The 27,385-nt window shown below is 57.3% G+C and overlaps 2 protein-coding genes and 1 long non-coding RNA gene across 5 annotated transcripts in view; 2 read left to right on the top strand and 1 right to left on the bottom strand.

The window, feature by feature from the left end:
* HADHA (hydroxyacyl-CoA dehydrogenase trifunctional multienzyme complex subunit alpha) overlaps positions 1-4,952 on the top strand; it is a 46,222-nt gene extending 41,270 nt beyond the window's left edge. Inside the window, exons 15-20 of the mRNA XM_044261940.1 lie at positions 1,298-1,438; positions 1,927-1,995; positions 2,743-2,938; positions 3,595-3,709; positions 4,239-4,384; positions 4,474-4,952. Of these exons, the coding sequence (XP_044117875.1) occupies positions 1,298-1,438; positions 1,927-1,995; positions 2,743-2,938; positions 3,595-3,709; positions 4,239-4,384; positions 4,474-4,619 (813 nt within the window). The 3' untranslated portion in view covers positions 4,620-4,952. The remainder of the gene's footprint in view (positions 1-1,297; positions 1,439-1,926; positions 1,996-2,742; positions 2,939-3,594; positions 3,710-4,238; positions 4,385-4,473) is intronic.
* A 1,218-nt stretch (positions 4,953-6,170) lies between these two features.
* On the bottom strand, positions 6,171-20,817 carry GAREM2 (GRB2 associated regulator of MAPK1 subtype 2). 2 transcript variants are annotated; one of them, XM_044261941.1, is made up of 6 exons: positions 20,706-20,817; positions 17,663-17,803; positions 12,054-12,184; positions 10,314-11,348; positions 9,034-9,203; positions 6,171-8,544 (listed from the first exon to the last, which is right to left on the bottom strand). In XM_044261941.1, the coding sequence occupies exons 1-6, from the start codon at positions 20,815-20,817 to the stop codon at positions 7,530-7,532; spliced, it is 2,604 nt and encodes an 867-aa protein (XP_044117876.1). In that variant the 3' UTR covers positions 6,171-7,529. The 2 variants fall into 2 exon arrangements, with proteins under 2 accessions (XP_044117876.1, XP_044117877.1); XM_044261942.1 differs by lacking the exons at positions 17,663-17,803; positions 20,706-20,817 and having other exon boundaries at positions 6,171-8,063; positions 8,460-8,544; positions 12,054-12,179.
* On the top strand, positions 20,172-24,347 carry LOC122915251. Of its 2 annotated transcripts, none has more exons than XR_006386033.1 (3): positions 20,172-20,317; positions 21,687-21,852; positions 22,518-24,347. It is a non-coding gene; the product is annotated as an uncharacterized LOC122915251 (long non-coding RNA). The 2 variants fall into 2 exon arrangements; XR_006386034.1 differs by lacking the exon at positions 22,518-24,347 and adding an exon at positions 22,012-22,116.
* Positions 24,348-27,385: the final 3,038 nt, after the last annotated feature.

Genomic DNA, 27,385 nt, shown 5'->3' on the forward strand with positions numbered 1-27,385 from the left:
TCTTAACGTCCTGATGACTCTTTTCCCCTCATCTAGATAAGACTGACTAGTTCACAGAGTGATGGGTTAAATGTAAGGAATAAATGGCAAAGGCATTAAAGAACAGTGGGTAGCCAGCAGTCAGCAAATGGTAGTTACCATTAGTTGTATCTTACAGCTAACGCAAGGGTAAGAGGAGCAAAACTACCAGTTTTAGGATTAAATCATTCTCTCCCACAGCAGTTCAGTTGGGAGGACTAATTGTTAACTTGAGGAGGAGGTTCTGAACTTCAGTATGTATTAGAATTACCTGGAAGACTTCTTTCTTTTTTTTTTTTTTTTTAAAGATTTTATTTATTTATTTGACAGAGAGAGATCACAAGCAGGCAGAGAGAGAGAGAGAGGAGGAAGCAGGCTCCCTGCTGAGCAGAGAGCCTGATGCGGGGCTCGATCCCAGGACCCTGAGATCATGACCTGAGCCGAAGGCAGCGGCTTAACCCGCTGAGCCACCCAGGCGCCCCATGAATTACCTGGAAGACTTCTTAAACACAGTACTGGGCCCTGCCCCTAGCCTTTCATTCAGTAGATCTGGATCTAGGGTGGACCAGAAATTTCCCAAGCGATGCTAATGTTGCTGGTCCCATTGCTTCACTTTGAGAATCATTGGTTTAATGAATCTTCAGGTGCATTTGAATTGATAATTTTAAGAGTAATTTATTTGAAAAAGAGAGAGTGTGGGAGTTGGGGAGCGGGCCAGAGGGAGAGAGAGAATCCCAGACTCTCCATTGAGCATAGACCCCAGCACAGGGCTTGATCTCATGACCCCGAGACCATGACCTGAGCCAAAATCAGGAGTTGGACATTGAACCAACTAAGCCAGGCATCCCTGAACGTTGTTGTTATTTAAACCCAGTATCCTGGTAGTGAGACCCATGTGTGTAAAAAGCAGATACATCTCTGACAGTCCAGCATATTAATGGGTTCCTCTGCCTACCCCTGCCTCCCCCATCTCAAAAACAGTGGGCCCTCTAAACCACCAGTGTCAGTAATGGGAGTGGAACCTTCATTCATTCTTCCCTGATGATTCTAACTGGGTCGTTAGCTGTGATTTTGGCATTAATTGTTAGTAGGATATATTGCCCTAGAAGCAATTGGAAGAAGATTCTAGTGAGCCCTCTGAGAATACTGAGCTTTTTATGAAAGAACCACAGAGCCAAACTACTCAGATGACTTCCCTTGCTTTCCTACCAAAACAAGGAGTGCTGTCCGCTTCCCTCCCCGTGGTCTTAGAGCCGGTGGCTTTGTGTTCCCCGTGCAGGTGATCGGCATGCACTACTTCTCTCCTGTGGACAAGATGCAGCTGCTAGAGATCATCACTACCGACAAGACGTCTAAGGACACAACCGCTTCGGCCGTAGCCGTTGGGCTCAAGCAGGGGAAGGTCATCATTGTGGTAAAAGTAAGGAGTTGTGTAACAGAGCGGAAGATCTGGGTGTGCCGCCTTGATTAAAGTGCCTTCAGCTAGGACAGAGTCTCCTCCCAGTGAAGTCTGGCTGTGGATGTTTGCACAGATTCCTTCCTTATACCTTCAGGCTTATGACTGTTCTGGGGCAAATAGGTCACCTTTTAGTAGGATTTCCCCTTGGTTGTGTGTGGTGCAGACTGGGCTGCTGAGTCAGTGTCTGAAAAGGGGGCGTGGCTGGGATGTGGCCGGTTCTCCCAGCCCTTCCAGAACTTGTGGGTGGCTGTGAAACCCTCTGCTGTGCTCTTTGGTTCAAGCGTGCTGCCTTGGCTGTGGCTTCCACTGCCATGTAATTTTGACCATTCTGTTTGGGAATATAAATCGCCTTGTATTTGAGAGGACACGTGGGGAAGAGAACCTTCTTTTGGCCTTGTGTCGTACCCACAGTGGAGGGGCCAGCGAGCTCACATTCTCTCCCTTGGCAGGACGGACCTGGCTTCTACACCACCCGGTGTCTCGCACCCATGATGTCTGAAGTCCTCAGAATCCTACAGGTCAGTGCTGCTCGTGGAATGTCGGAGGCATCTTCCACTTCTTAAACCAGTCCTCCACACTGGTACTGTTAAGATGAACAGGCTTCCTTCTAATACATTTAAGTCCAGGCTCTTCTCCAAGGCGGCCCTTTTGTGCCCGATCCTTCCACACCATGGTGGAAAATCACGGCCTTTGCTGCCCTACAGCGGGCAGAACTTGAGCTCTGCTCCCTCACTCCCCTCGCTGCTCCCTAGGACAAGACGCCTCCTGACAGTGCTCCTCTGCACAGCGTCGGCCTCCCTTAGAGGCGGGAACCACCCGGAACAGACAGGTCCGCTTGGTCTGGTTGGTCCCGGAGCAGCTTCTGCATGCACCCCTCTGGGGGTGCCTTCTCAGGCACAGGCTCCGGGGGGCGATCTCTGCTCCCAGCTGTGGGGAAACCTCGCCCGCCTGCCATGGAATCTCATCACTGCTGAGGGTCCGAATTGCAGACAAGAAGGAAATGAATAGTGTGTTCACCTCTGAATGAAGTTGTTCAGGCCTTAAAGTGCTGTGGGTTAGGGAAGGCCCAGACTTTCCCCCGGTGGCTCCCAAACCTCCTTTGCTTTCCCTGAGTAGGATGGCCTTAGTCCTGGGCCCGGCCAGGTGGCACCCCGGAGAGAAGCAGGTGTTGAACCGCCCTGTGCCAGAGGGCCAGCGTGGGGAGCCCTTGGCGGAGGGTCCGGAATGCCTTCCTCCTCTAAGGTCCCTGCTTACCTCCCACTCAGGAAGGAGTTGAGCCCAAGAAGCTGGATTCCCTCACCACAAGCTTTGGCTTTCCTGTGGGTGCTGCCACACTTGTCGATGAAGTGGGTGTGGATGTAGCAAAACACGTGTCAGAAGATCTGGGCAAAGCCTTCGGGGAGCGGTTTGGAGGTGGGAGCGTAGAACTGCTGAAGCAGATGGTGTCCAGGGGCTTCCTGGGTGAGTAGCCTCAGAGAAAATTAACACCCTGAGAGCAGAGTTTCCTGAGACACACACTTACAGAAGGCCTGTGGGCGAGTCTTTCCTAACACTGAGCCCACATCAGGGGGAGTTTTTTTTAAATGATTGCATGACAACCCTGGCCTGAGGCCCTGCCATTGCCCAGGGTGTACAAGCCAGACATTTTCATCTGGCCCAAGGCCTCTCACACATCTGCGATCCTGCGGGAGCGGACTTGGCCCCCAGGCTTTACTGTGCTGTCTGGCCACCTGTGCGGAGGTGGTGACCCCTCTGAGCACAGAGCTCGTGGTTGAGGCCTGCCAGAGCTGGCTTTCTGTCTCGGCAAAGGAGCAGCAGAAGCAACCCTAGGACCGGGGCGTCTACTAGGCCCTGGTGTTGCATAATGGCTGAAGGAAAGCTCACCCAAGTGCCCTTTCCCACCCGCATCCACAGACTTGCAAGCCCCAAAAAACACAAGATCATTTTTCTTTCTTTGTCAGCTTTGCGGACAAACGTGAAGTTTTTAGGGTCAGCTAGACAGACACGTTCAGGGATACAGTTGAGAGGCTGGAGCCGTACAGCAGACCAGGAGAGAAGAGAATCCGCAGGCCTGAGCTCTGAGGTTCCGTCATTCTCCCCTCTCTGGCTTCTTTTAGGTCGCAAATCTGGGAAGGGCTTTTACATCTATCAGGAGGGTGTGAAGAACAAGAATGTGAATTCTGACATGGATGGCATTTTAGCAAGTCTGAAGGTGCCCCCGAAGTCTGAAGTGTGAGTTAACTTCAGTAGCTAGTAGTGCGGAAACCTGTTTCTCTTCAGCCCAGAGCTGCTCAGCCCTCTTCCAGCTTTCCTTGCTAATCTCCTTAACTGACCAGAATCCTTTTGCCCTTCCACATGCCATCTCGTTTTGTGCCTGGCATCAGGGTCAGGACTATAGCTGAGCCTCAGAAAGACCCCTGCTCCAGCCTTCCCTCTGGAGGTCTGGAGGGCAATAGAAAACCTGGCATCCTGGGCCCTCTCACCCCGCCAGACCCTGTCATTCCTAACTGACAGCTGCTGGTGGCAGGAGATTCTGCCGGCTCTGCCCAGCCCTGCGCTGGCTTCCAGCCTCTGGTTACTTAAGCCAACGAGCTCTGAGCCACCTTTTCCAGGAGCAGAGCTGCCCTCCCGTGGGCTGTCTCTGCACCATCACAAGCTACGGACTGGCTGGCCCTCGGAGCGCCATTCACTTCTGCAGCCGCAGCTCCTGCGTCCCTCCCCGGGATGCTTCATCTACCTGAGTGTCTCTCCCTGTTGGCAGCTCCTCGGATGAAGACATCCAGTACCGCCTGGTGACCAGATTTGTGAATGAGGCAGTCATGTGCCTGCAGGAAGGGATCCTGGCCACACCCACAGAGGGAGACATAGGCGCGGTCTTCGGGCTCGGCTTCCCCCCGTGTCTCGGAGGTTGGTCTTGCGGGTTGGGCAGGGCAGGCAGCTTGTTCTGTCCGAGAGCTCGTCCTGTCTCCTGCAGCAGGTCCTGTTTTTCCTTTTAGGGCCCTTCCGCTTCGTGGATCTGTATGGTGCTCAGAAGGTAGTGGACCGGCTCAGGAGGTACGAGGCCGCCTACGGAAAACAGTTCACCCCGTGCCAGCTGCTCATCGACCATGCTAACAGCCCTAACAAGAAGTTCTACCAGTGAGCGGGCCCTCGGCCCTGCTCCGGCCCCTCACCCAGCTGCCAGTAGAGCGGCGTCTGGCTGTGTCGGCGTAACCAGAAGGCAGGCGAGCTCTGGCCCTGGGTGTGCGCCCTGATTAAAGTGCCTTCAACTAGGACGGAGTCTCCCTCCCGGTGGAGTCTGGCTGTGAATGTTTGCACTTCATGCCAGGAGGAGCCCGTGAGCCACCCCAAGGGCTGGTGTCTCCAGAGCCATCCTGCTGCGGGCTCCGCCAGGGCTGGGGGTGGCCAGGGGTGGCCCGGGCAGTTCTGCACCCAGCCACATACACGTAACAATAAAAACCAACTCTTAACAGCCTCTCTGCCTCCCTGCTCCTTTTTCTTCTTTGTCCTTCTGGGTTAAGCCCCCTCCCTTCAAGGATTTAGAATAAAGCCCTGGGCTTTTGGGGTGTGAATGTGTTGGGAGAGTTCTAGACAGCACCTTGAGAGAGACCCGTGATGATAAGGGGTAACTTAACGCACTAAAGCCTTCGGAACCTGGCCGTATAGACCTGCTCCAGCAGGCTTTCGCTTGTCGTGGGAGACAGGCCTGACTGAACAGAGCAGGTGAAGTGCCACAGGCTTGGAGGCCAGGTTGTAAGAGACCTCCTTCCCCAAACTGTAATGCCTCGTGGTACCATGGCACCCAGTGCTTTTCGTAGTGGGACTCATGTGCTCTCAGGATGTTAACACTGGAGTGAAGCAGAGGAGAGACTGTTTTCCTGGCCAGTAGATCCTGCTCGTCTTGGCTGGCCCAGAGCACGGAAGAATGGGTAGATCACCGGAGACCACATGGTGATCTGTTCAAGGAGTGCCCGGCCAACCCACTGGCGCTCCGCCCTCCCGGTGCCCTCTGGGCCTGGGGGTCCCTTTGATCCTGTGCCAGCGGCAGCAGCCCCCGGTGTGTGGAAGCAGCCTCGGGGCTCCTGTCCAGTCCAGTGGAGGGGCCCACACTACACGTGTGCGGAACTGAAGTCCCAGCACGCTGTGACCCACCGCTCCTGCCTCTGTTCCACGTGCCGGTGCCTCGCCAACCCCTGGCGCCAGCTTTGCTGGGACCCGTGGACAGAGAGCCTCACGCCCATTCCACGGACCACTCCCAGGTGCTGCGAAGCCAAACCCTAAAACCAAGTCACCTGTGTGCTGGGATTTTCAGATGACCAGCAGGGAATAGGGAACAGATGCTCTCCGCAGAGCCATTAAGGGATTCTAAATGGGGGCTCTGGGAGGGCGTCAGGCAGCCATTTGGTCAGTGCAGGAACTTAAACTTGGGCACCGGCTGAGGACAGGGAGCTTTCCAGTCAGCAGCACTAGGAACTGGGTTGAAACGCTGGTGGGAGATGGAAGGTTCTTGGAGGGGCTGAGGAGGGGCTTTTGGAAGGGAACCCAGGAGTGGGCCACGTGCACACCCCACGCCAAAGTCCTCCCCTGCCTGGAGGCCCATGCCTTGTACCTGCCGGTCCCCTGGGCCCTCCAGAGGAAGAGGGTTGACACCCAGAGTTGCCCCCCGACTCCTGTTCAGTGCTCTAGCATTTATTTCACGAGTCCTTGAGGATTCACAGAGTGATCGGCAGGGAAGCCCACTGCTTCAGCATCAGCGTCTGTGCTCTACTTCCGGACTCCCCTTGACCCGGAGCGGAGGCGACTGCCCGGGGCGCGAGCACCAGCGTGGCCTCACTATACTTCAGAGGAAAATGGAGCAAATAAATATCTAGGTAGGTAGGCTAGGTAAGGCAGAAGAAAAGGCTGGTCCGGCTGGGGCCTGCCGCTAGTGGCGTGAGGAGAGTTAGTGCAGCCCCGGGGGGGCGGGGGAAGGGGACCGGGAGAGTGGGGGTTGGGGGGACGGCTGGTTGGACACAGCGGCCAGCCCGCTCCCGGTGCCAGCAGACTGCCACGCCCGGATCCAGGCCCCAGAGACCTGACAGACATCGGCACGAGCGCAGGAGGCCTGGGCTCCAGGAGCAAGGAGAAAGCCGGTTTTCCCAAACCACAGTGCTTTCTCTTTCCCAACCATCCCGCCTGCGCCAGTGACAGACCAGGGAAGGACACCAGGTGTTTGCTGGAGCCCAGTGAAGGGGGCAGTAGCCGGGCGGAAGTGGGAGTGCTTGGAGGCCACTTGCCGCTACAATCCAGGAGCAGCTGACCTCAATCTACCCGCTTCTCCAGGGAGTGAGAACCTCAGACCGGACCCAACCCAGAGGACAGAAGGCAGCAGCGGGGGCGCTAGAGACGTCTAGAACATCGGCCTCCCTAGCTAGGTGAGCGGGTCAGTGGCAGAGCTGTGCTCTTCGGGAGTCCTCCCCCGCCAACCAGCGCCCTGAGCCAGAGCCTTGAGGCACAGCGACACAGGCTTGACACACCTGTGCTCGGGGCCAGGGCCCGAGTTCATACAAGGGGAAAGGAAGGGCATCCCAGAGATTCAGGATGGGCCCCCAGATTCTGGGGCGGCCAAGGCCAAAAGCCCACAGAGCACGGGGTGGGGGGGCATTTGGGGAATTTGTGCTTAAATGATGGCCCGTCTGCCCTGGTCTCTAACCTGAACCTACAAGCTTGAGAAGTGCAAGATGTCTGACGCTCTCCACAAGGGCGGGGGAGGATGTCAGGTCACCATGCTGGCCAGCTTCTGACACCCCACCCCGCCACCGTGGGAATCCCAGCAATGTGTCCCCGGGCCCAGGTGCACACCGGTGCCTCTCAGCACAAAGGCCAGATGCCCCCATTTCCAAGTGTGTCTCCCCTGGATTCCCTCAGAGGGGCCGCCTGGCTGCCTCAGTCTTGGCACGGATTCTCCTTGCAGGAGGACCTGCTCTGGGCCCACTGTCCCTCCGCGGACCCGTGGCTAACCCCAGTGGCCTCCAGGCCAGCATCCCAGCTGTGTGGCCACAAGCTGGGAAGCTCAGATCTTGGGCCGCCAGCCTTTGATGAACTGCATGATCTTCTTGACCTGCAGTTTCGTGAGATGGAAGTCATCGGCCAGGATGTCCTCGCTGAGCTGCACAAAGATGCTGCCATCAATGCGTTCTCGGGCAAAGAAGCTCACCACGTCCTCGGAGAGACCGATGAAACGCAGACTTCGAGAGACTTCTTCCAGGGAGAGCGCAGACAGGTCAGCAGGGGGCTGCCAGGAGGAGGCATCCCGGCCTCCCCAGCCTGCAGCCCCCTCCCGGGGACTGGCAGGAGCCCCTTCCAGGCGCCCCTGGGGCAGAAGGAGCCGTGCTCCGCCTGCCTCAGACCCCTGCAGGCCCACCGGTGACAGCGGGGTGGGGACCTGCCGCAGCACCAAACCTTCCGGTTCAAAGGCCTTGGGGGGTCCAAGTGGCGAAAGGCAGGGAGCCCCCACTGCTCTGGGCTCTTGACAGCGCAACAGCTCAGGCTCCGGGGAACTGCCCTGGCGCAGCTCGAAGGGATCAAAGGGCTCCAGGGCTGGCTCCTGCCACTCAGAGGAAGAGGACGACGAGGTGGGGCACGAGGGGGGAGCAGCTGAATAGGCCTGGCCTGGGGAGCCTGGGCCTGGAGAAAAGGCAGGGCTGGAGGTAGCCAGGGGACCCGTGTTGGTGGTGGGCCCAGAAGAGGAGGCCGCTGAAGGGCCTGAGGAGTAGACAGGCCCCGAAAAGGGGTTGAGAGCTCCAAACGGAGCGAAGCGTTTCTGGGGGTGAGAGGGCTTGAGCAGAGGCGGGCAGCTGTGGTACGCCTGAACGGGGGTGTCAGCCCCCAGGAGGGAGGTGGCTCGACTGCTCAGAGGCTCTGCAAGGGCCCGGGCGGCCTGGCTGGGCTGCGTGGTCGAGGGCAGGGGTCCCGGGGGTGGGCGGCTGGACGACTCGCCCGCCTTGCAGTCTCCCCAGGTGCACGGGTAGCAATAAAGGGAGTAGGCGTCCGGGGACGGAGAGCCGCTGCCGCTGCGGGAACCTGTCCTGTGGGCAGAGAGCAAGACACGCGCGGAAAGGTAAGCCAGTGCAAGAGGGAAACGCCACAGGCTCCTAGGACACAGCACAGTGCTCTGCCGGGCCAGAGACTGCCACTCGGGTCTCAGGAATGCCTGCTCGCACCCCAGCCCCCAAGGCCCGAGACCACCACCCCCCCGGCCCCGGGTCTGCCCGTGTCTGTCTTCCAGCCTCTCCCATCCCAGGAAAAATTAAACTAAACTGAATTACATAAACACTTTAATAGAGCAAGGAGCAGTCCCTGTGGCCGATCCCAGGCTGGAGGGAACCTGAGCAGGGTTCCCATCCACTCGTTGGGAACAAGCTGAAGCAGGAAGGTGGAAAGCAAAGCAGTGGCCCATCCGCTCTGAACGGCAGGCCTGGACTCTTCCTCCCTTGGCTCTGGCTCCCTTCTCCCCGCCCTTCCCCTCCTCAGTCCCCCTCAGGAGGACCCAGCACCAAGAGAAGGCAGGGGCTCACCCATCCTGGAGGCCAGATGAGTAGTAGGAGAGGCTGGAGCTAGGTGAGTGGACAGGCTGCAGCTTGGGGAACCGCGGGGGCACCGGGGGGCTGCCCGAGAGCCGGCTGCTGCCATTGCCGCCCCGGGGAGGCACAGGGGGGGCATTGAGCAGGCGGCACTCCTCCTTCACCTGCAAGCAGAAGGCCATGACTCCATGCCCTGTCCCAAGCAGTGGACTCTCCTAATCCTCCCTTTCCCAAGCAGCTGGGTGAGGAGGGTGTCTGGGCCTGACCCTTTGCCATAAGACTGCCTTTGCCTTACCTCCAACTACTCACCCACCCCACCCCTGGTAGCCTCTCCAGCCTGTGTCACTCTGAGAGAGCCCACATACACTATCTCCCACGGCCTTGGAAATCCATCGTGAGTGTAAGAGAACACAGAAGTAGATCAAAACAGGTCAACCTAGTCCCTTAAGTAAAAGGAAAGTAGGGGGCACCTGGGTGGCTCAGCGGATTGAAGCCTCTGCCTTCAGCTCAGGTCATGATCTCAGGGTCCTGGGATCGAGCCCCGCATCGGGCTCTCCACTTGGTGGGGAGCCTGCTTCCCCCTCTCTCTCTGCCTGTCTCTCTACCTACTTGTGATCTCTGCCTGTCAAATAAATAAATCTTAAAAAAAAAAAAAAAAGGAGAAGGAAAGTGGTATTGACAGGGAGAAGAAAGGGAAGGACAAGTATCTGCCATCTGGACCCTTTCTTTATAGGTCAAAGCTCTCAGGGCTGATAATAGCTATAGCCCATTTTGTGGACAAGTGTGGTTGGGAAGTTCTGCGTTAGGCATAAACAGGGTTCCTTGGTGCAGGACTTCTCAGAGCCTTTAAGAAACCAAAGTTCTGTGGCTCCAAAGTGAGGAGGGGGTGAGCTAGGAATCATCACTACATATTTCTAGATTTATTCCATCATGGGACCTTCTTTTCACTTACAACTTAAACGATTCCTATTCTGTGGGACCTTCAGAGCCCATCCCAAATTCTTTCAAGCTAAAGACCTACTAGCATCTTTGTCTCCAGAATTTCCAATGCCACAGCCTCTAGCATCCTTTACTACAAATATGCTCTTATGCCTTTCCCCTAGTTCTTCTCCCCTTCACCTGCCTACCCCCCATCCCGTCACACACTCCAGGGGCACGAGCCTGGGGCTCAGGAGAACTTGCCTCTGGCTGGCCACCTCCGTCCCCTGAGAAGAGCGAGCCCCCAGCTCCGCTCCTTGCCTCCCACCCTTCCCGCCTACATCAGGGCCACTCACCGCCTCGGACTTGGGGGGGACGGGAGGCGGCGGTGCCTCAGGCTCCAGGCGGGACGGCCCGGGGGCTGCGAAGGAGATAAGGTCGGGCCCCGGGGGCGGCCGCGCCCGGCCCTCAGCGAGGCCTTCGGCAGCCTGGTGCGTCCACAGCTCCTCATAGGGGATCTCCGCTGGCAGCGCGGCGGGATCCGGCGCGCCGGCCCAGTCCGGGCTCACGTACTCCTGGTCGCCATCGCCCGGCGGACCGGGGGCGCGCGCGAGGGCTGGGGCGCGCGGGGGCGCGGGCAGGCAGAGGCGCGCGCGGCGTGGGCTGGCGCAGTCGTCAGTGAGTTCGGCCGGGGCCTCGCGCACGGCCGTGGAGTACTCGTCGGGGTCGAAGCGCTCGCGGCAGTAGGAGGCGCTGTCGCGCACCAGGCGCTCCACGCGCGGGTCCCCGGCCAGCAGGCCCTGCGGCAGCGCGAAGCGCGGCGTGTCGGTGAGCAGCAGGAAGTGCAGCGGCGCGGGGCCCTCGCGGCGCAGCGCCAGCCCCAGCACCACAGTCTTGGAGATGATGCTGACCAGCTTGTAGCAGTGGCCCTCCCGCACCGGGTGCAGGTCGTAGGGGTTGCGTGGCGGCCGGCTGGGCACCAGCACGTTCACCGGGAGCCGCACGCGCTCGATGATGGCGCGCACCGTGTGCTCGCCCTCCTGCATCTGCAGCTCCAGCGGGCTGCGCGTGCTGAAGCGGCCCTGGCACTGGAAGGGCAGGCTCAGGCTCTCGTTGGTGCGGTGGTTCATGCAGATGAGGCAGGGCATCTTGCCCTTGATGGCCCTGGTGCTGCCGCCCGTGGCCCCCGCACCTCCGGGGCCGCCGCCGCCGCCCACCCCGGCCAGCGCCCCAGCCCGGCCCAGCTTGCGCAGCAGCGTGGTGAAGCGAGAGCGCTCCTTCGTGGTCTTGGCGCACAGGATCTCCGCCTGGCCCATGAGGGTGAGCTCGTCGCCCGCGTGCAGCGTGAAGTTGTACACCTCGCTGTCCTCGCTGAATTCACCCGACACCACCTGCAGAGCCCAGAGACGCGGGGAGGCCTTAGATAGAGCCCCAGGGAAAGCCACCCTTTGCGGAGCGAGCATTCTCCGGGCTGAAACCTGATCAAGACCACTGGACTAGGGGGTCGGGGACGCGCCTTCCCTCCTGGAGAGGCCCCAGAGCAGCTGTGCAGCCTTGAATGAGCTACCTCGGGGGCCTTCACTGCCTCCCGTAGTAACTCTCACTTGAAAGGACTGCTGTATGTAAAGTGACATACTGGGAAAATATCCAATAAATGAGAACTTGTATTATCGTTATCTTTATAATTTGGGCAGTAATAATGCTCCATCCACTCAACAAAGCTACTGTGAAGAGAAATGAGTTGACGGATAAGGGTTGGTAAACAGTAAAGGGTGATCTGTACACAAGCGGGGGGACTGTTAGTACTGTGTCCCCCTCACCCTCCCCAACAACCACTACCCCTACACCAGTGGATGCTAGGACAGGCTGCCCTAAGGTCTCCAAGTCAAGGCATGATGCTTCACACACACTTACTCCTGCCTCACCCCCTTTCCAGAAAGTTCTGCAGGCCAGGGTCATTCACCTAACTCTCCTGATACAGTCCCATCAGGCCAAATGCCGTCGAGGAGCTGCCAGGAGCCACACTGACACTTTCTACCTAAGGGCAACCCTCCAACCCTCCAACCAGTGTCAGGGCTGGTCTGGCAAGGACTGACCTTGACACTGAAGGTGATAGCTTCCATCACAAAGATGCGGTCAGGGAAGACGCTGGCCACCTCCTCCACGCTGCTGAAGTACCTCACTGGCTCCCGCACATCCCGGGCCTGCTCCAGGAGCTTGAACTTCCCTGCAAAGGAGAACACAGGCTGCTAGGGCGGGCCTGCCTGCTAGTCCCTTCCTGCCACGCTCATCTCAGCCAGTCCCACTGGAACTCCCGCAGGCAGGAAGGCAGCTTTGCACTAGCAGGAGGCGGGAGATGCTGGTCGGCTGGCTCAAGGGCGAACACGAACAGACTTAGCATCTAGCACCCCAGGGAGGGCTTGCGGGTGGGTGAGGAGGTTAGCAGCTGCCCGCCCAGAGAAATCCAAATGCAGAGAGGCAGCCGAGCACTTGCACACAGAGCTGGCCTCTAGCCCAGCATCACCGTGGCACTGGAGATGCTGGCTTCTGGCTTTGTCCCAGCTCCGCTCTGACTTGCTCTGACCCTAGACGAGTCCCTTCCCTTCTCTGAGCCCTCATCTGAGGGTGCTGGAGCAGGAAATTTGGGGCCCTGTCTCGATCTGGCATCCAGTACCTTGGGTTGCCGATGCATGCACACTGCTGCACTGGGCAGACCCAGGGCTCAGCCGTAGCCTTGGAGGCCCCAGAACCACTGCTCAGGCCCCAGCTCTGTTCCCAGCCCCTGGCCTGGTCCAACATCCAGCCGCAGTGTCCCAGAGGCCTCTGAACTGAGCCCAGCAAAATCCCCTCCCGCAGAGAAGGCCTTCCAAGCCTGAAGCCCAGGGCGGCTTTGGCTGGCTCGGTGGAGGCCCCCAGTAGACACAGATTTATAGAGGAGGAGGCTAATCCATGAAGCTGACAGCCTTGTGTAAACAGTCACACCTCACTGGCCACACACGTGTTATGTGCCCACTGACGTGAGCACAAAGACAGGCTGTGAAACTCCCGGACGTGGGGACGGATGACCTCTTCTCAGACCTTCCACAGACAGAGGGGGATCTCGGGTGAGGGGACAATAGGCCAAGGGGAGACGAGGTGGCTTTTAGCTTCCACAGTCTTCCTGGGGGTTGCTGCCATCACGGCCCAAGCACGTATTTGTTCTACGAACAGCTATGGAGCACCCTCTGTGTGCCAGACGTTGGGCTAGACCCGACAGAGGGTGCAAACCTAGGGACTCTGACAGAGTGGGCGTGATGGTGAGCACCCAGGGGACCTGGAACTAGAGAGCCAGAGGACCACAGACTTAGAGGCAACCTGCCTGGCAGCCCGAGGGGAGCTTGGGAATGAGAAGAGTTTTATGGAACAGACCATGCACACAGAAGAGCTGGCATGAACCAGACCAAGTCACAAGGGCAAACTGCTGCCCGATGCAGGGAGTCTCTGTGGCCTGGACTTAAGGGGAAGACAGTAGGGGACGTAGCACCCACGTGATGAAGAGCTCTGGAAGCCAGATTAAGGCGGAAGGATTCCACTCAGGAAAAAATGAGCTCTTGGCTTTTTGGCTTTTCGCCTAAGTTCAACCCCAATGAGATCAAAGTTTTATACCTGAAGGGCACCAGTGGGGAAGTTGGGACCACGTGTGCTGGGCCCCCAAGATGGGCCCCCTGGTTCTGTCTCCAAACAAGGTGAGTGAGGACTTCGCCCAGGCCAGCGGTGAGGAAGACCGTGACACTGACCATTCAGGACAGAAAGGCCCAGATTGAACTCGCGCCTCTGCTCTGATCATCAAAGTCCTCAATGAACCATGAAGAGACAGAAGCAGAACGACCAGAATCACAGTGGAAACATCACTTTTGAGGGGTTGTCAACACTGCCTCACAGAAGTGGCACACGTCTTTAGCCAGAGAACTCTCTGGAACCATTTAAGAAATCCTGGGATCTGCCCAGTCTGTAGGCGGCAATGTTGATGGTTGCCACCTTTGTGACATCATAGATGGCATCAACGGGGTGCAGGAGAATACCCTACTAACTAAGAACCAGAAAGGAAAGTATTTCGATAAAGGGTCATCTGAGCCTCCGAAAGGAAGGAAGGGAAGGAAGGAAGGAAGGAACAAAAAGAAGGAAGGAAAGAAAGAAAAGGAAGGAAGAAAAAGAAATGAAAGCAATTATAGTGTTTTGAGCAATGAAATGCCAAGATCCAAGTTGAGCTCTGTAAATAAAATGGGGCAGCCAGTCACGTAAACCAGGGTCCGTGCTGCAGGGGGGCCGGGACAGCAGCTGGGGGAAGCGCGAAATCGAGCAGACCAAGAGGTCTGCAGAAGGAAGGCTGGTGGTGGATGAGGAGTAGGCAGGGGAGGAAAGGACTCGGGCCACCAGCCGCAGCACAGATGGAGCTGGCCAAACAGACTCTTCATGCCAGACAACAAACGGAGGGTTGCTGGAAGGAGGTGGGCAGGGAATGGGCCAGACAGGTGACGGGGATTAAGGAGGACACTTGTCCTGAGCACCAGGGGTTGTATGTAAGCGATGAATCCCTAAACACTACGCCCGAAATGAATATTACACTGTACGTAAACTGAAATTGAAGTCACAACTTGAAACTACAAGAAAGGAAAAGAAAGAAAAAAAAAAAAAAAATGGAGCTGGCAGAGCTGCTAACTGAAGCCGGGAACCGGAAGGGCCATGTTGTGGGGCAGAGCCAGTCCTGGGACCAAGGGAGGCCCTCCAGGGGTATTGGGGGGTGCGGTGAGCATTCCGGCGCAGGGCTTCGGGACTCCGGGTCAGAAGTACAGACTGAAGGTCACCAGCCCACGGGAGGAGGGAAGACGGCTCAAAGAGGAAGAGCAGAGATCTTAACCCCCTGGGAACCCTCTTCGCAGAAAAATGCCCACAGCTGTACTCCTGGCACGAACACAGACACCATTCTGTACACAGTGTGGGGGATCCTGGATTCCCCAAAACCCAGCCGGAATCCCAGACTGAGGACCCCCCCCACCCGGCCTCCCCAGTGCTGGGTAGGAAGCACAGCGGGCCAAGGACAGAGTCCATGAGCATCTAGAAGCAGGAAAGAAGGGCGAGTGCCCAGGAGAAAGCTGGGAAGGGAGTCCTCCCCTAACCACTCTGAGACCCTCCTAAGATGTGCCACAGCCCTTGAGGGCAGCAGGGATGTTGTGGGGACCGGCCTGGCAAAGAAGGTCAGGGGTCAGGTGGTGGGAGTTGGGGGAGTGCTGCCCCTCCCTCACTGGGACTGCATCCCCGCCCCCCCACACACATGCCCCCCCCCAAGCAGCCATGGGGGGCCAAATGCCCACTGCCCCCTGTGGCGAGAGCTGGAGCCAAGACAGGGCTGCAGCCCAGGGAGGATGTGGCTGGTGGATCGATGTAACCATGGTAGCCAGCACCCCCCCACCCTCCACCGCAGCCTGGGCCCGGCACCGGTCATTACTTCAGGAGGAAGGAAGGAAGGGAGCCCTCCCGGGACTCAGGCGCTAGCCCCTGGAAGCCTTTACTGCCCCTGCAGCCTCCTCTCCAGCCTTCCCCTGCCTGAGCCGCCCCACCTCGCCCCCCTGCAGGCCCCACAGGCCCAGGGACCTGCCCTTCTACACCCCCGCACCCACTGCAAGCCTGCCCCTGGTCCCTGCCCTCCCCTCCTAGAACACAAGCATGCTGCTGCTCAGCGCCCCATCCAGCCCAAAGCAGCCCTGCCCGTCTCCCCATCCCCCCAGCACCCGGGCCTGGCAGCCATTCCCTCAAGAACGATGGGTAAATGCACACACTTGGGGGCGGACAGACCTGGTTGTATCCCATCCCTGGCACCTACCAACTGTGTGACCTTAGGCAAACAATTTAATCTCTGTAGGCTTCAGTTTTCCCATCTGTGAAATGGAAGCATACGGCTTAGCTCCCAGAGTGCTGACCAGGGCCACCCAGCTTCGAAGTGGGGACTACCTCCGAGCAGCCAGGTTCCCCCTGACTCCCCCCATGCTGGGCTGCCCTCCCCTCCCTGCCATCTCCCCCCACCCCTCCCAGGTCCACAGCCACTGCCCCAGCCCCGTCCATTATTAATTCATTAGGAGGAACTGGGCTGTGCACTCAGCTTCCTCATTACTCCGCCTGCTCCTAAGGGGCCTGGTCTCCCCTCCCCCACTGAGCCACCCACTGGAAAGATGCTGATGGAGTTGTGCCTCTCCTGCAGGCCAGCTGTCACCCCATGACCGCACCGTCCACATGCACTCAGAAGCACCAAAAGACATAGGGGAAGGGCTAGAAGCCTCCCACACTAGAAGCCTCTTCCCTAGGAGGCTGTGCCTTGGTTTCCCAGATTTTTAATCACACAAATGAAATAGGACAGTAAATTCACTCTTCTGATAGTGAGGGCTTTTTCTGATTTTTTTCTCTCAAGAAGACGACCCGGGACCTCTTCCTAGACGAACACCAGATAGATCCCTAGCCTGGGAAGTTTCTAGCTTCTAAAGCAGGCCTTCTCAAGGGCTCAGGACAGAACCCCAGGTCAGAAAGACACTTGAGAGAGTTTTCTCATCTTTTAAATGGGATGTGAGGACTCTCAGGGTCCTTGTAAAGAGCAGAAGCCTTTGTCTTAGTCCTATCTCCCTGGTTCAGAAGAGACCCAGGAAGGGCTGGGGGTAGGGAGCAACCTCCTGGAGCTCCTGGAGCCTCGTGTGAGTTTAAAAAGGAATAAGACTTTCTCACAGGGTGATCGTGAGGATAAAATGAGAAAATTCTCAGCTCAGTGTCTGGAAGGCAGCCACGGGCTTAACACACAGGATCTGTGAGATCGTGGGCTCCCACAGGGGCGTTGCTGGGAGGGGGCCAGATTCCCATCCTTCCCACCCAGGTGATGACGACCCTGCATTTCCAGGGTGGTGCAAGGAAGCACCAGCCCGGGAGCGAATCTCCCTGGGTTCTAGCCCACACTCTGCTGCCCGCTAGCCAGGTGACCCTGGGCAAGTCACTTCCCTCTTAAACCCTCCATTTTACTGTGTGTAAAATACAAGGGTGATGCTTTCCTTTTCCAGCAGAATCCTTTTTTCAAACAAAATCTGCTGGAGGATATCGATATCATATACATAAAAGACAAAAGTAGTTCATGAGCATAATCTTAATTAAAAGCCTAAAAATTTAACACTTATAAAGTCAATCAATGAAAGCAATGAATTTAACACAAAAATTGGGAAGATCAGGATTACAGTGGCCAGAAGCAGCAGATAATCAGCCCAGGCATCCCTTCGTTTCTGAAGCACATCGGTTACACACTACTGAGAAGATCCTGGCCACATTCTCTGCGAGGGTCTGTACCAAAGAGGCTTAATGAGGGCGGCTCGTGGTACACACCCCACATCGCTCACTGGGGTTAAGATTTGATTCACGGCAATTTGAGAGTGTGGGTATTTTTTTAATCAGTAATTTAAAATCTATTTTCAAATAAAATGTGCCTCAAAGGTTTGCAACAAGAAAACCAGGACTCCCCAGAACAGTATGAAAACCACTGGACCCTAACCCTCACTGCCCCATTCCAGCCAGGCCCTTGCTCTGCCCTGTGCCAAGCAAAGGGTGATCAGCAACAGCTTCTCCCAAGCCCCACCCCCCCACCCTCCTGCCTCCATCACCCAGTGGCTCTAGGTCATCTGTCCCTGGCTGGGCACACCTGGGTACTGCAGAGGGATGTCAATCTTGGGTCCGATGACGTAGTGGCCCTCCTCCAGAGTATGGGCTGTCACCGTTGTCCACTGGCGGCAGGAGTGAATGAGCAGGATATCTCTCTCACTGACACCCTCCGCATACTCCCCTGGGAGAGGAGGGGTGAAGAGGAAAGAAAGGTAAAGCCAACATCAGGATGAGCAGAGAGAGTAAGGAGACGCACTTCTTCCTGAAGACCCTGACTAGGGACAGCTCCCCATGATCCTGTCTAGGTCAATGCTCAGGGGACAGGCAGTTCGCCAGCTGTGGCCTCAGGGCTATGAGTCACGCCCCGTCTCCCAGGGCCCCCAGCTCCGTCTCCTGACAGGGCCCCAGCAACCAAGCCAGCCAGAGCCCTGAGTCCTTTACCAGCTGTCCCAGGTCCAGTGCCGCATGGGGCCCTGGGGAGGGGGGAAGTGGGAGGAGCCCCTCCCAGCAGATGAGCCAGCCCTGCCCTCCAGGAGCACTTAGACCTGTGAGGAACTGAGACAACAGGCCACCTTTGATGTTGAGTGAGGGTGTCTGGGCACTCCCAGAGGGGAGCAGCAAACTAGCTGGGGGCGGAGTGGGGACTTACAGAGCAGCAGACACCAGAGCTGGCCCACGGGCCCACCAGCAGGATTCTCAGCCCCCAGTCAGTGCCCAAGTCAGGTGAGGAGGGCCTTGTTGGAAGCACAGACAGGGCTGAGACAGGGCTGTCTGCTGTGGGGCCCAGCTGAGGGCTCCCCCAGAGCCATACATCACTCGAGTCGGAAGAAGAGCAGGGCTTAGAGGAACAGATTCCTGCCTCTCCCATGCGCAGCCCCTTTTCACCCACTGCCCCAGGAGCCTCCTGCACTCAGGGGACCTCAAAGGAGAGAGGAGCGCCTCAGATACCTGCTGGCCCCTCTCAGAGAGGCTGTTTCTTGGCTCTCCCTTTGTCAGCCCTTCACCCTCCCAGGCTCTGGAACACAGTGTTGAGGTTGGGGCGGGGGGGTACTTCGAGGGGGGGCCTAGTTCTGGGGAGAGCTGCACTGGGGCAGAGGTGTTGGGAGGGGCCTGGGCCCAGGAGGCTCCAATCCCAGCAACGGTTTCCAGGGGAGCCGGAGGGGCTGGCCCAGCTTCCAGGAGGCCCGGGGAGCGGTCTCCTGGCTGCAGCTGGTGGGCAGAGAGGGGGTGGGGGATGCCTCCTTCCCAGCCTTCTCAGACACAACTTACTAAACTGCTGCCACCCAACCAATGAGAAGTGGTTGATCCTGATGCCAGAGGGCTCCATGATGGGGGGGGGGGGGTGTGCAGAACGGAGGATGTGTTCAGGTCCTTGGGGGAGGGCCTGGCTCCCACTGTGTTTGTGGGTGTCTGATCCTTCCTCTCCAACCCCTCCCCTCCTGGGGCAGAGAAAGCTCTCCTAAGCCCCAGCTGCCCCCAACCCCCTTCCACAGGGACATGGGCCACAGCCACACAGGGCACACATCAGCAGCCATGGGTCATGGTCCCCAACAGTTGAGCCAGTGCAGCCACCTGGCCCGGTGACAGGAGCTCGTCACCCCACTGACACAACTCAGTCCCACAGCACCACGAAGGGGACTTCCCAAATGCCTAGACATTCAAGGACCTTTAAGACTTCAAGACACACTTTCGTTCACATAGTCACACTCATGGTGACCACAGTGATAGCCACCATGGTCACAGACACCCAGACCATTCACTCTAAGTCCATAATCTTTACTCGGTAGGATGTCTTCCTTCCAGGAGGCTGCAGCCCAGCCTTAGGACAATAAACTATGACAACCAGAGCACAGGACTCAAGTCAAGGGTGCCAGAGGGGTCATGGGAGTCCCAAAGAGGCCTGCCCAGACTGGGGAGCTCAGAAAAGACCCCCAGGAGGGAGTGATGCCAAAGAGAATGTGTGGGAAGTGGCCAGGCAGAACCGAGGGCCCGCTTAGCCCATTCACAGGCAGACACATACAGCCTTGATGCTGACACCGAGGGTCTCGGGATCACGTGCTCACGACTCAGAGAACAAGACTCTGGGCTGCTGAGCACCTCTGTCCAACGGCGATGGCCCCGGTCCCGACGCCGCCACGGAGTGCGCCCAAGAAACACGCCGATGCTAACAGTGCCTACTCCTCGCGGACGCGGGTCGGAGGAGGGGCTGCGGGCCCCATGGAGCGGAGAGGAGCCTGTGGCCGCGGGCCCCATTAGCATTCAGGGAAGCGAGTGTGCCAACGCGGGCCAAACCCCTATTCTTCTCACACACAAAACCCCCGGCCTGGCTGCCAGCCCCGGCTCCCGCCCCTCCTCCAGCCGAGCAGATCCCCTTCCTCCAAACGGTCCCCTCATTCCGTGCAGCCTCCAGGAGTCCCCTTTTGGGCCCCCACGCACAGTCCCATCAGCGGAGCACCCGGGCCTCTGGGAAGTGGGGCAAGACGTGGGGGAGGGCCGGGGACCCAGGGGCACGCCCGGCGGGAGGGCCAATCATTCGGGTCTCTCCCCGAGGTGGCCTGCCCGCCTGGGGCCGCACACAGCTCCCCAGGACACGAAAGGAAGGTGCAAGAAGGGACCCAAGAAGGGCCAAGCAGGGCTGGGGGCGGCGGCGGTGGGAAGACAGAGACCGAGGCCCAAGGGATGCAGGAGGATAGAGGTGAGAGGCGGGAGACAAAGGGACAGAGGGGGCGCGGCCCGGGCGGGGGGGTCTGAGAGCAGCAGCGAAAGGGATGCACCGACGGGGCGGGCACGGGGCCTCCGCCACGCTTCGGGTTCTATCTGGCCCAGAAAACTCTGTCCCGGCCCGGCCTCAGTGCCTGTCCCGGTTTTCTGTCCCGGTGCCCGTGCGCAGGGCCCAGGAGGCGGCGGACCCTCGGCTCTGGGGTCCCGGGTCTCCAGGGAAGGCGCACCGGGAGCTGCGGGGACCGGCGCCGGGAGCGGGAGGGCAGGGGCCACATCCTCACGGTTCCTCCCACCCCTCACCTGTCCGGAGAGTCCCCGATTTCCCCGCGGACCCCCGGCCGCCCTTCCCAGCGCCCCGGTACCTGGCCCGAGACAGGCGAGCGTGGGCAGGCGGCAGCGGCTGACGATGAGGTCGAGCGGGAAGGCGCCCATGCTCCAGCGCAGGCCGGCCAGCCCGGCCGCGAGCTTCTCCATGGCATGGGCGCCCCCGGGACCGCCGTCCCGGGACCCCCGACGGCCAGTCCCGCGCGGCCCGGGCTCGCGCGCCCGCCGCCACCTCCTGGGGCCGCCGCGGCGCTCCCCGCCTGGCGGCCCGGTCGGGGCTGCGGGAGTCACGTGGCCGGCCTCCCCGCGGGGCGCCTGCCCCCGCCCCCCGGCCCTCGCCCCACCCCCCCGGCCCGCGCCCGCCGCCAAGTCCCGCCTCTCCGCCCGGAGGGGGCGCGCCAGCCCCCCTCCCCGGGCGTTCAGGTGACAGCTCAGGACCGAGGACCCAGGCGGGCGCCCGGAACGAACAGGAAGACTCGCGGCGGCATCTCCTGGGCGAGGGGCAGCCTCCTCTATCCCGCCGAGTGCGTCTGGACCCCCTTTCCTCTCCAGGAACCGCGCCTCTCCTCGCCCCCTCTTGCTGCCGCCGCCCACCCACCTACCCGGTCCTGCTCGGCTTCCCGAAGCTCCTGCCCGGATTAGGGCAGCTGCGCTCTCGGCCTCCCTGGCCTCCATCACCTCCAGCTTCACGAGACGAGGCCGCCTCGTTAACCCCATTTTACTGATGAGCAGACTGAGGCTCAGAGAGGTCAAGGGGCAGCTCGGCTTGTACCCGGGTTTGACTACAAAACCTACCGCCTTCCCCAGTGCTCGCCCCCAGAGCCCCCATTAAGGGACACTTGCGAGCTCCCAGCGCCCTGTAACCGATTTTCCCGAGTCCCATGGGCCGGGGGGCCCCAGCACACACACAGCACGCCATGCACACCCGCTCCGGTTCTCCGCGTGAGCCGCCCGAGGTTCGAGCTGGGGACCGGAGCTTCAGGTCTCGCTCTCATGGTCCCTTTTCCCATTCCCTTAAGGGGCTCTTCCTTTTCTGCTGTCCGCGCCTCCTCCTTCCGACCCCACGTGGCTCCCGCGCAGGAGCTCCTCGCGGGAAGCCCTTCCCAGAAGCCGCGGTGTCTTCAGCCGGGCGGCGCTGCGGGAGGACCCCCTTGGCCCTCCGTGTGTCTGCGGCGCCTCCTGCAGGTGAGCAGGGACCCGTGCACGCCTGCCTAGGGTCTGTGGGCCGCGGAGAAGCAGGCCTTAGCCCCTAGGCGGGTCCTTAAAGGGCTCCACGGACTCTAGTCTTCAACCTCCCAAGCCAGGGAGAGCCCCACACACGTGCATGCAAGCCCTCTCTTCCAGGGGACCGACCTCCCACAGCACGTGACCTGAACCCCGTGAGCGGTGGCACCAGGGAAGATAACACAACTTCGCAGTGCCAAGAGATTTCGGGTCACCTGTTCCATCTTTTGCAGAGGACAGCAGGGGCAACTCCAAGAGCAGAAGGGCCCGGCTCCAAGAGAGCAAAGCAGGAAAGTGACTGAGAGGCCTGGCACTCCCGTGCTGACTCCATAACCAGCCCCACAGCCCCCAGCCCAGCTGAGCCCCTCTCCCCCCAACGACCTGAGCAGCTGGCCCTTGGGCTTGCTCTTCCTTCAGCGCCTACAGTTGTGACTTGGGGTAACCCAGATGGCCTGTGGGGGTGGGGATGAGTTTTCTCCTGGGGAAGTGGCCAAGAGGAAGGCAGAGCAAAGAGAAAATATGTCTAAGGCAGGCATGGAGGGTGGAAGGCAGAAGATGAAGAGGCAGAAAGAAGCCAGCGGCTGAAAGGAGCCTGGCTGAGTCACCTGTCTGTCCCTGGCCGGCAGGCTCTCCTGAGAAGAGTGACCCCATCGGCTGTGATCCAAACGAGAACACTCTGGAGAGCGAAGAAGGGGCTCCGCAGAGCAAGAAGCATAAACCAGACTCTAGGACAGCGGGTGTAAACCAGGACTGGGCCCTGTGGTCACCCTGTTTCAGAAGGACGCCTCTGAGCGAGGTTTCTCTGGCTCGGCAGGGGCTCCCCCCCCCCCCCGACTTACCCCAGCTCTAGGCCTCGGTTTCCAGCTCTGGGCCTCCTTCCCCGCCGCGGGCTTCCGTTTCAGCAATCACACCTGCATTCGCTCTTCTTTCACCTTTTACCCCGGCTAAGGAAGTCACCTTTCACCTGGTGCCCCAACCTGGAAATCTCCTTAAACCTTACTTAAAACCACCTGGTCCCCAAGTCCTGGCGATTCTGCTTCTGTCATGTGTCCTATGGAGCCCTTCTCCCTCTCCAGCCCTGCTTGTCCCCGCCTGACTTCAGTTCCTCCTCCAGTCTTCTCTCCCTGATGCCAAAAGCCGCGTCTACAGCTCTGGGTGGGGGCTGAGTCGGGGGCCACACAGGTGTGAGACATCAGGCAAAACCACCTAACTGGCTGGACCCACTTCCTAGATGTTGTCGAGTTCCAGAATCTCTCCAGGGCTTTTTAGAGCTTGGCAAACCTCCAGGGACTGGACACAAGTGCCCAGATACAGAGGTCCCCGGATTTGCCTGGGGCTCAGGCGCCACGTGGGAAGGAATTCAGTGTCACTTAGAGCCTGAACTTCTTAGAGCTTAGGCAGAAGTTTCTGGAAGATGGCTGGCGGGACAGAGAGCCAGAAAGCACGGTGAGGTGGGAAGATGGGCCGGTAGAAAAAGCTGCTGGATCCGGAAGTGAGAGAGCCAGGGGGCCTGGGTGGTGTATGAAGCCGTGTCTGAGCTCTCCCCAGTGGAGAGTGTGGGATGGGCTGAGACGGAGAGGCCAGGGCTGCGTGCGTCACAGGATCCCAGCTGCTCTCTGGTGGCTGCAGGTAGAAGGTGACTCCCTGCTGGGTGGAGGCGGGACACGTGAGCCGTCAGTGGTGTGGAGGAGGGGGCGGGGAGGGGCTCATAGCCCTGGCAGAAGCCCACTTTTGGCGCAGTGGCAGAGTTTAGTCCAGCAGCCCATGAGTGGGGAAGAGCGGTGAGTGGAGTAGGAAGATGGCCAAAGGGGCCAGCACTGGCCAGGGCTGTGTGTGAAACAGCCCTGCCCCCCCCCCCACCATCTAGAGGATAGAACCTACTCTGAGTCCATGAACTGCAGGGGGCCAGAGATCACCAGGATGAGTACCTCTGAGAATTCTAGGAAATACTGTATCCAACGTTTTATTCTAGAAAATTCGAAATGTACACAAAAGCAGAGGTAAGACTCTTATGAATCCTCCATGTAGTTCTGTGCCCCTGCTTACTCCTCTTCTTAATTTTTAAAAAAGGTTTAACCTGGGGCGCCTGGGTAGTTCAGTCGGTTAAGCGTCTGCTTTCAGTTCAGGTCATGATGCCAGGGTCCTGGGGTCAGGCCTTGTGTTGGGCTCACTACGCGGTGGAGAGCCTACTCCCCGCCCTCCATGCTCTCTCGCTCTCACTCACTCGTGCTCTCTCTCAAAGAAATAAAATCTTTGGGGGAGAAGGTTTTATTGAGATGTAATTCACATACTGTGCAATTCACCTACTTAAAGTACACAATTCAGGGGCACCTGGGGGGCTCAGCTGGTTAAGTGTCTGCCTTTGACTCGGGTAGTGAGCTGGAGGTCCTAGGATGCAGCCCCGCATCGGGCTCCCTGCTCCGTGAGGAACCTGCTTTTCCCTCTGCCTGCTCTGCCTGCCGCTCCCCCTGCTTGTGTTCTTGCTGACAGGAAATGAATAAAATCTTTAAAAATGAAATTCAGTGTTTTTAGTGTATTCACCATATTGTGCCATAAATATGATCTGTATCTGGCCTGGGCAGCGGAGGCAAACTGTACTGTTATTAGGTGTTTCTAAGGCAAATGTACCACGGCGTACCACACACCAATTAGAAATAATGCTTATGGAAGAATCGTAATGATTTGGGGAAATCCTCATTATATAGGGTTAATGTTAAAAATGTCAGGATAGGGGCACCTGGGTGGCCCAGTGGGTCGACGCCTCTGCCCTCGGCTCAGGTCGTGATCCAGGGTCCTGGGATCGAGCCCCGCATCAGGCTCTCTGCTCAGCAGGGAGCCTGCTTCCCCCTCTCTCTGTCTGCCTGCCTCTCTGCCAACTTGTGATCTCTGTCTGTCAAATAAATAAATAAAACCTAAAAAAAAAAAGTCAGGATAGCATTTCAAGAATAAATGAGCTTAAAAAAAGAAAAAGAAACAAAGGGAACATGCGCTAATATTTTTTAAAAGATATCATTTATTTATTTTTACAAGAGAGAAAGAGAAAGCAAGCTTGGCCACAAGAGGAGGGGAGGGGCAGAGGGAAAAGCTGACTCCCCACTGAGCAGGGAGTCCTATGCGGGGCTCCATCCCAGGACCCCAGGATCATGACCTGAGCCGAAGGCAGATTTAACCGACTAAGCCACCCAGGCGTTCTGCCCTAATGTTTAAAGTGTTTGTGTCTGGGTCATGGAATAAGTGATATTGTCTCTAATTTTAAAATATTATCCAAAATTTTATATAGTGAAGAGGCATTTATCTGGTAAGTAGAAGCCAGTTTAAACTTTGCAAATGAGGGAGTAGAACATGATGGACTCTGAGGCCCTGCCTGCCTCCAAGATTCTGCGGTTTGAATATTCTCCAAGCGGTCAGCCCCGCGGCCCAGCAGAGAGGCCTCCCAGCCGGCCCGTCCCCTGCAGGGTGGGCGAAGGCCTGCCTGCTGGGAGAGAGGGTTCTGGGCATAGCAGGGCCTCCAAAGCAGGACACAGCCAGCTTGCTTCTTCACGGGGCACCCAGGGAGATCACCTTCTTGTGCCTCATTCCATCAGTTTCTTTTAATAAAATAAATTCTTTCAAAAAAAAATAAGACATTCGTTCATTACCTCTTTATTGCAAATTTAGGCATTTATTACTTGCACACAACACACATAACTTTTCGCAATTTATTTGGAATTGTCTGTCTTTTCTTTTAAAGATTTTATTTGTTTATTTGACAGGCAGAGATCACAAGTAGGAAGAGAGAGAGAGAGGGAGGGAAGCAGGCTCCCCGATGAGGAGAGAGCCCAGTCCCACGACCCTGGGATCATGACCTGAACTGAAGGCAGAGGCTTAACCAGGCCTCTGAGCCACCCAGGCACCCATGGAATTATCTTTCATTTCACTCACAATCACTAAGTAATTTCCACGGACATACAGTGTTAACTAACACATAAGAATTTTTTTTCAGGGGCGCCTGGGTCAGTGGGTTAAGCCTCTGCCTTCGGCTCAGGTCAAGATCCCAGGGTGCTGGGATCGAGCCCCACATCGGGCCCTCTGCTCAGCGGGGAGCCTGCTTTCTCCTTTCTCTCTGCCTGCCTCTCTGCCTACTTGTGATCTCTCTCTCTGTCCAATAAATAAATAAAAATCTTTAAAAAAAAAAAATTTTTTTTCAAAGATTTTATTTATTTATCAGAGAGAGAGAATGCGTGCGTGCATGCACACAAGCAGGCAGAGGCGGGAAAAGAAGCAGGCTCCCTGCTGAGCAAGGAGCCAGATGCAGGACTCAATCCCAGGACCCTGGAATCATGACCTGAGCCAAAGGCGGCAGCTTAACCAACTAAGCCACCCAGGCATCCCAACACATAAGAATTTAAATAGAAACTTTAAACAAACAGAATATTTGGGACGCCTGTCTGGTTCAGTTGGTAGGACACATGACTCTTGATCTTGGGTCGTGAGTTCAAGTCCCATGTTCGGTGTAGAGATTACTTTTTTTTAAAATCTTTTAAAAAATAATAAAAATATAGCAGTCCCAATGAGTGACTCCAACTATGCCATCATATTCAAAATTGTGACTGTCCTCAGATGTCTCTCAGCTGGCAATTTTTTTTTAATATTTTATTTATTCATTTGACAGAGAGAAAGAGATCACAAGTAGGCAGAGAGGCAGGCAGAGAGAGAGGGGTAAGCAGGCTCCCTGCCTGCTGAGCAGAGAGCCCGAAGCGGGACTCGATCCAAGGACCCCAAGATCATGACCTGAGCTGAAGGCAGAGGCCCAACCCACTGAGCCACCCAGGCACCCAGTGCTGGCAATTTTTTCAATTGTTCATTGCAACTGTATAGAAATACATTTGATTTGTATATATTGTTGTCCTTCAACCCCCTTAAATTCACTTACCAGTTTTCATATCTATTTTTGTGGAGTCCTAGGAACTTCCTTAAAGATTATTTGTTTATTTGACAGAGAGAGACACACACACACACACACACAATGAGAGAGGGAACACAAGCAAGGGCAGAGGTAGGGGAAGAAGCAGGCGATCTGGGGTCTTGATCACAGGACCCCAGAATCATGACCTGAGCCAAAGGCAGACACTTAATGACTGAGCCACCCAGGTGCCCCATCCTAGGAATTTTCTATGCCCATGATTGTGTTGTCTCTATAAAAAAAAGACCATTTTATATCATCGTCTTCAATCTGTATTCCTTTTATTTTGTGCCTAACTACACTGGTAAGGACTTCCAGTCCTGTGTTGAATCGGAAAGGTAAAAGCAGACAACTTTGTCTTGTTCCTGATTTTCTAGGAAAGTCTTTCATCTTTTACGATTGAGTAGGATGTTAAATGTGGGGATTTTGTAGGTGACTTTAATTGGGATGAGGAAGTTTGTTCTTATTCCTACCATTTTATTGTTTTCTGTTTGTCTCTATTTTTTGTTCCTCTGGTCCTTCCTTTCCTGCATCCTTTTTTCTTTTCCTTTT

This window comes from Neovison vison, chromosome 8, assembly GCF_020171115.1.
Source record: "Neovison vison isolate M4711 chromosome 8, ASM_NN_V1, whole genome shotgun sequence".
Lineage (NCBI taxonomy): Eukaryota > Metazoa > Chordata > Mammalia > Carnivora > Mustelidae > Neogale > Neogale vison.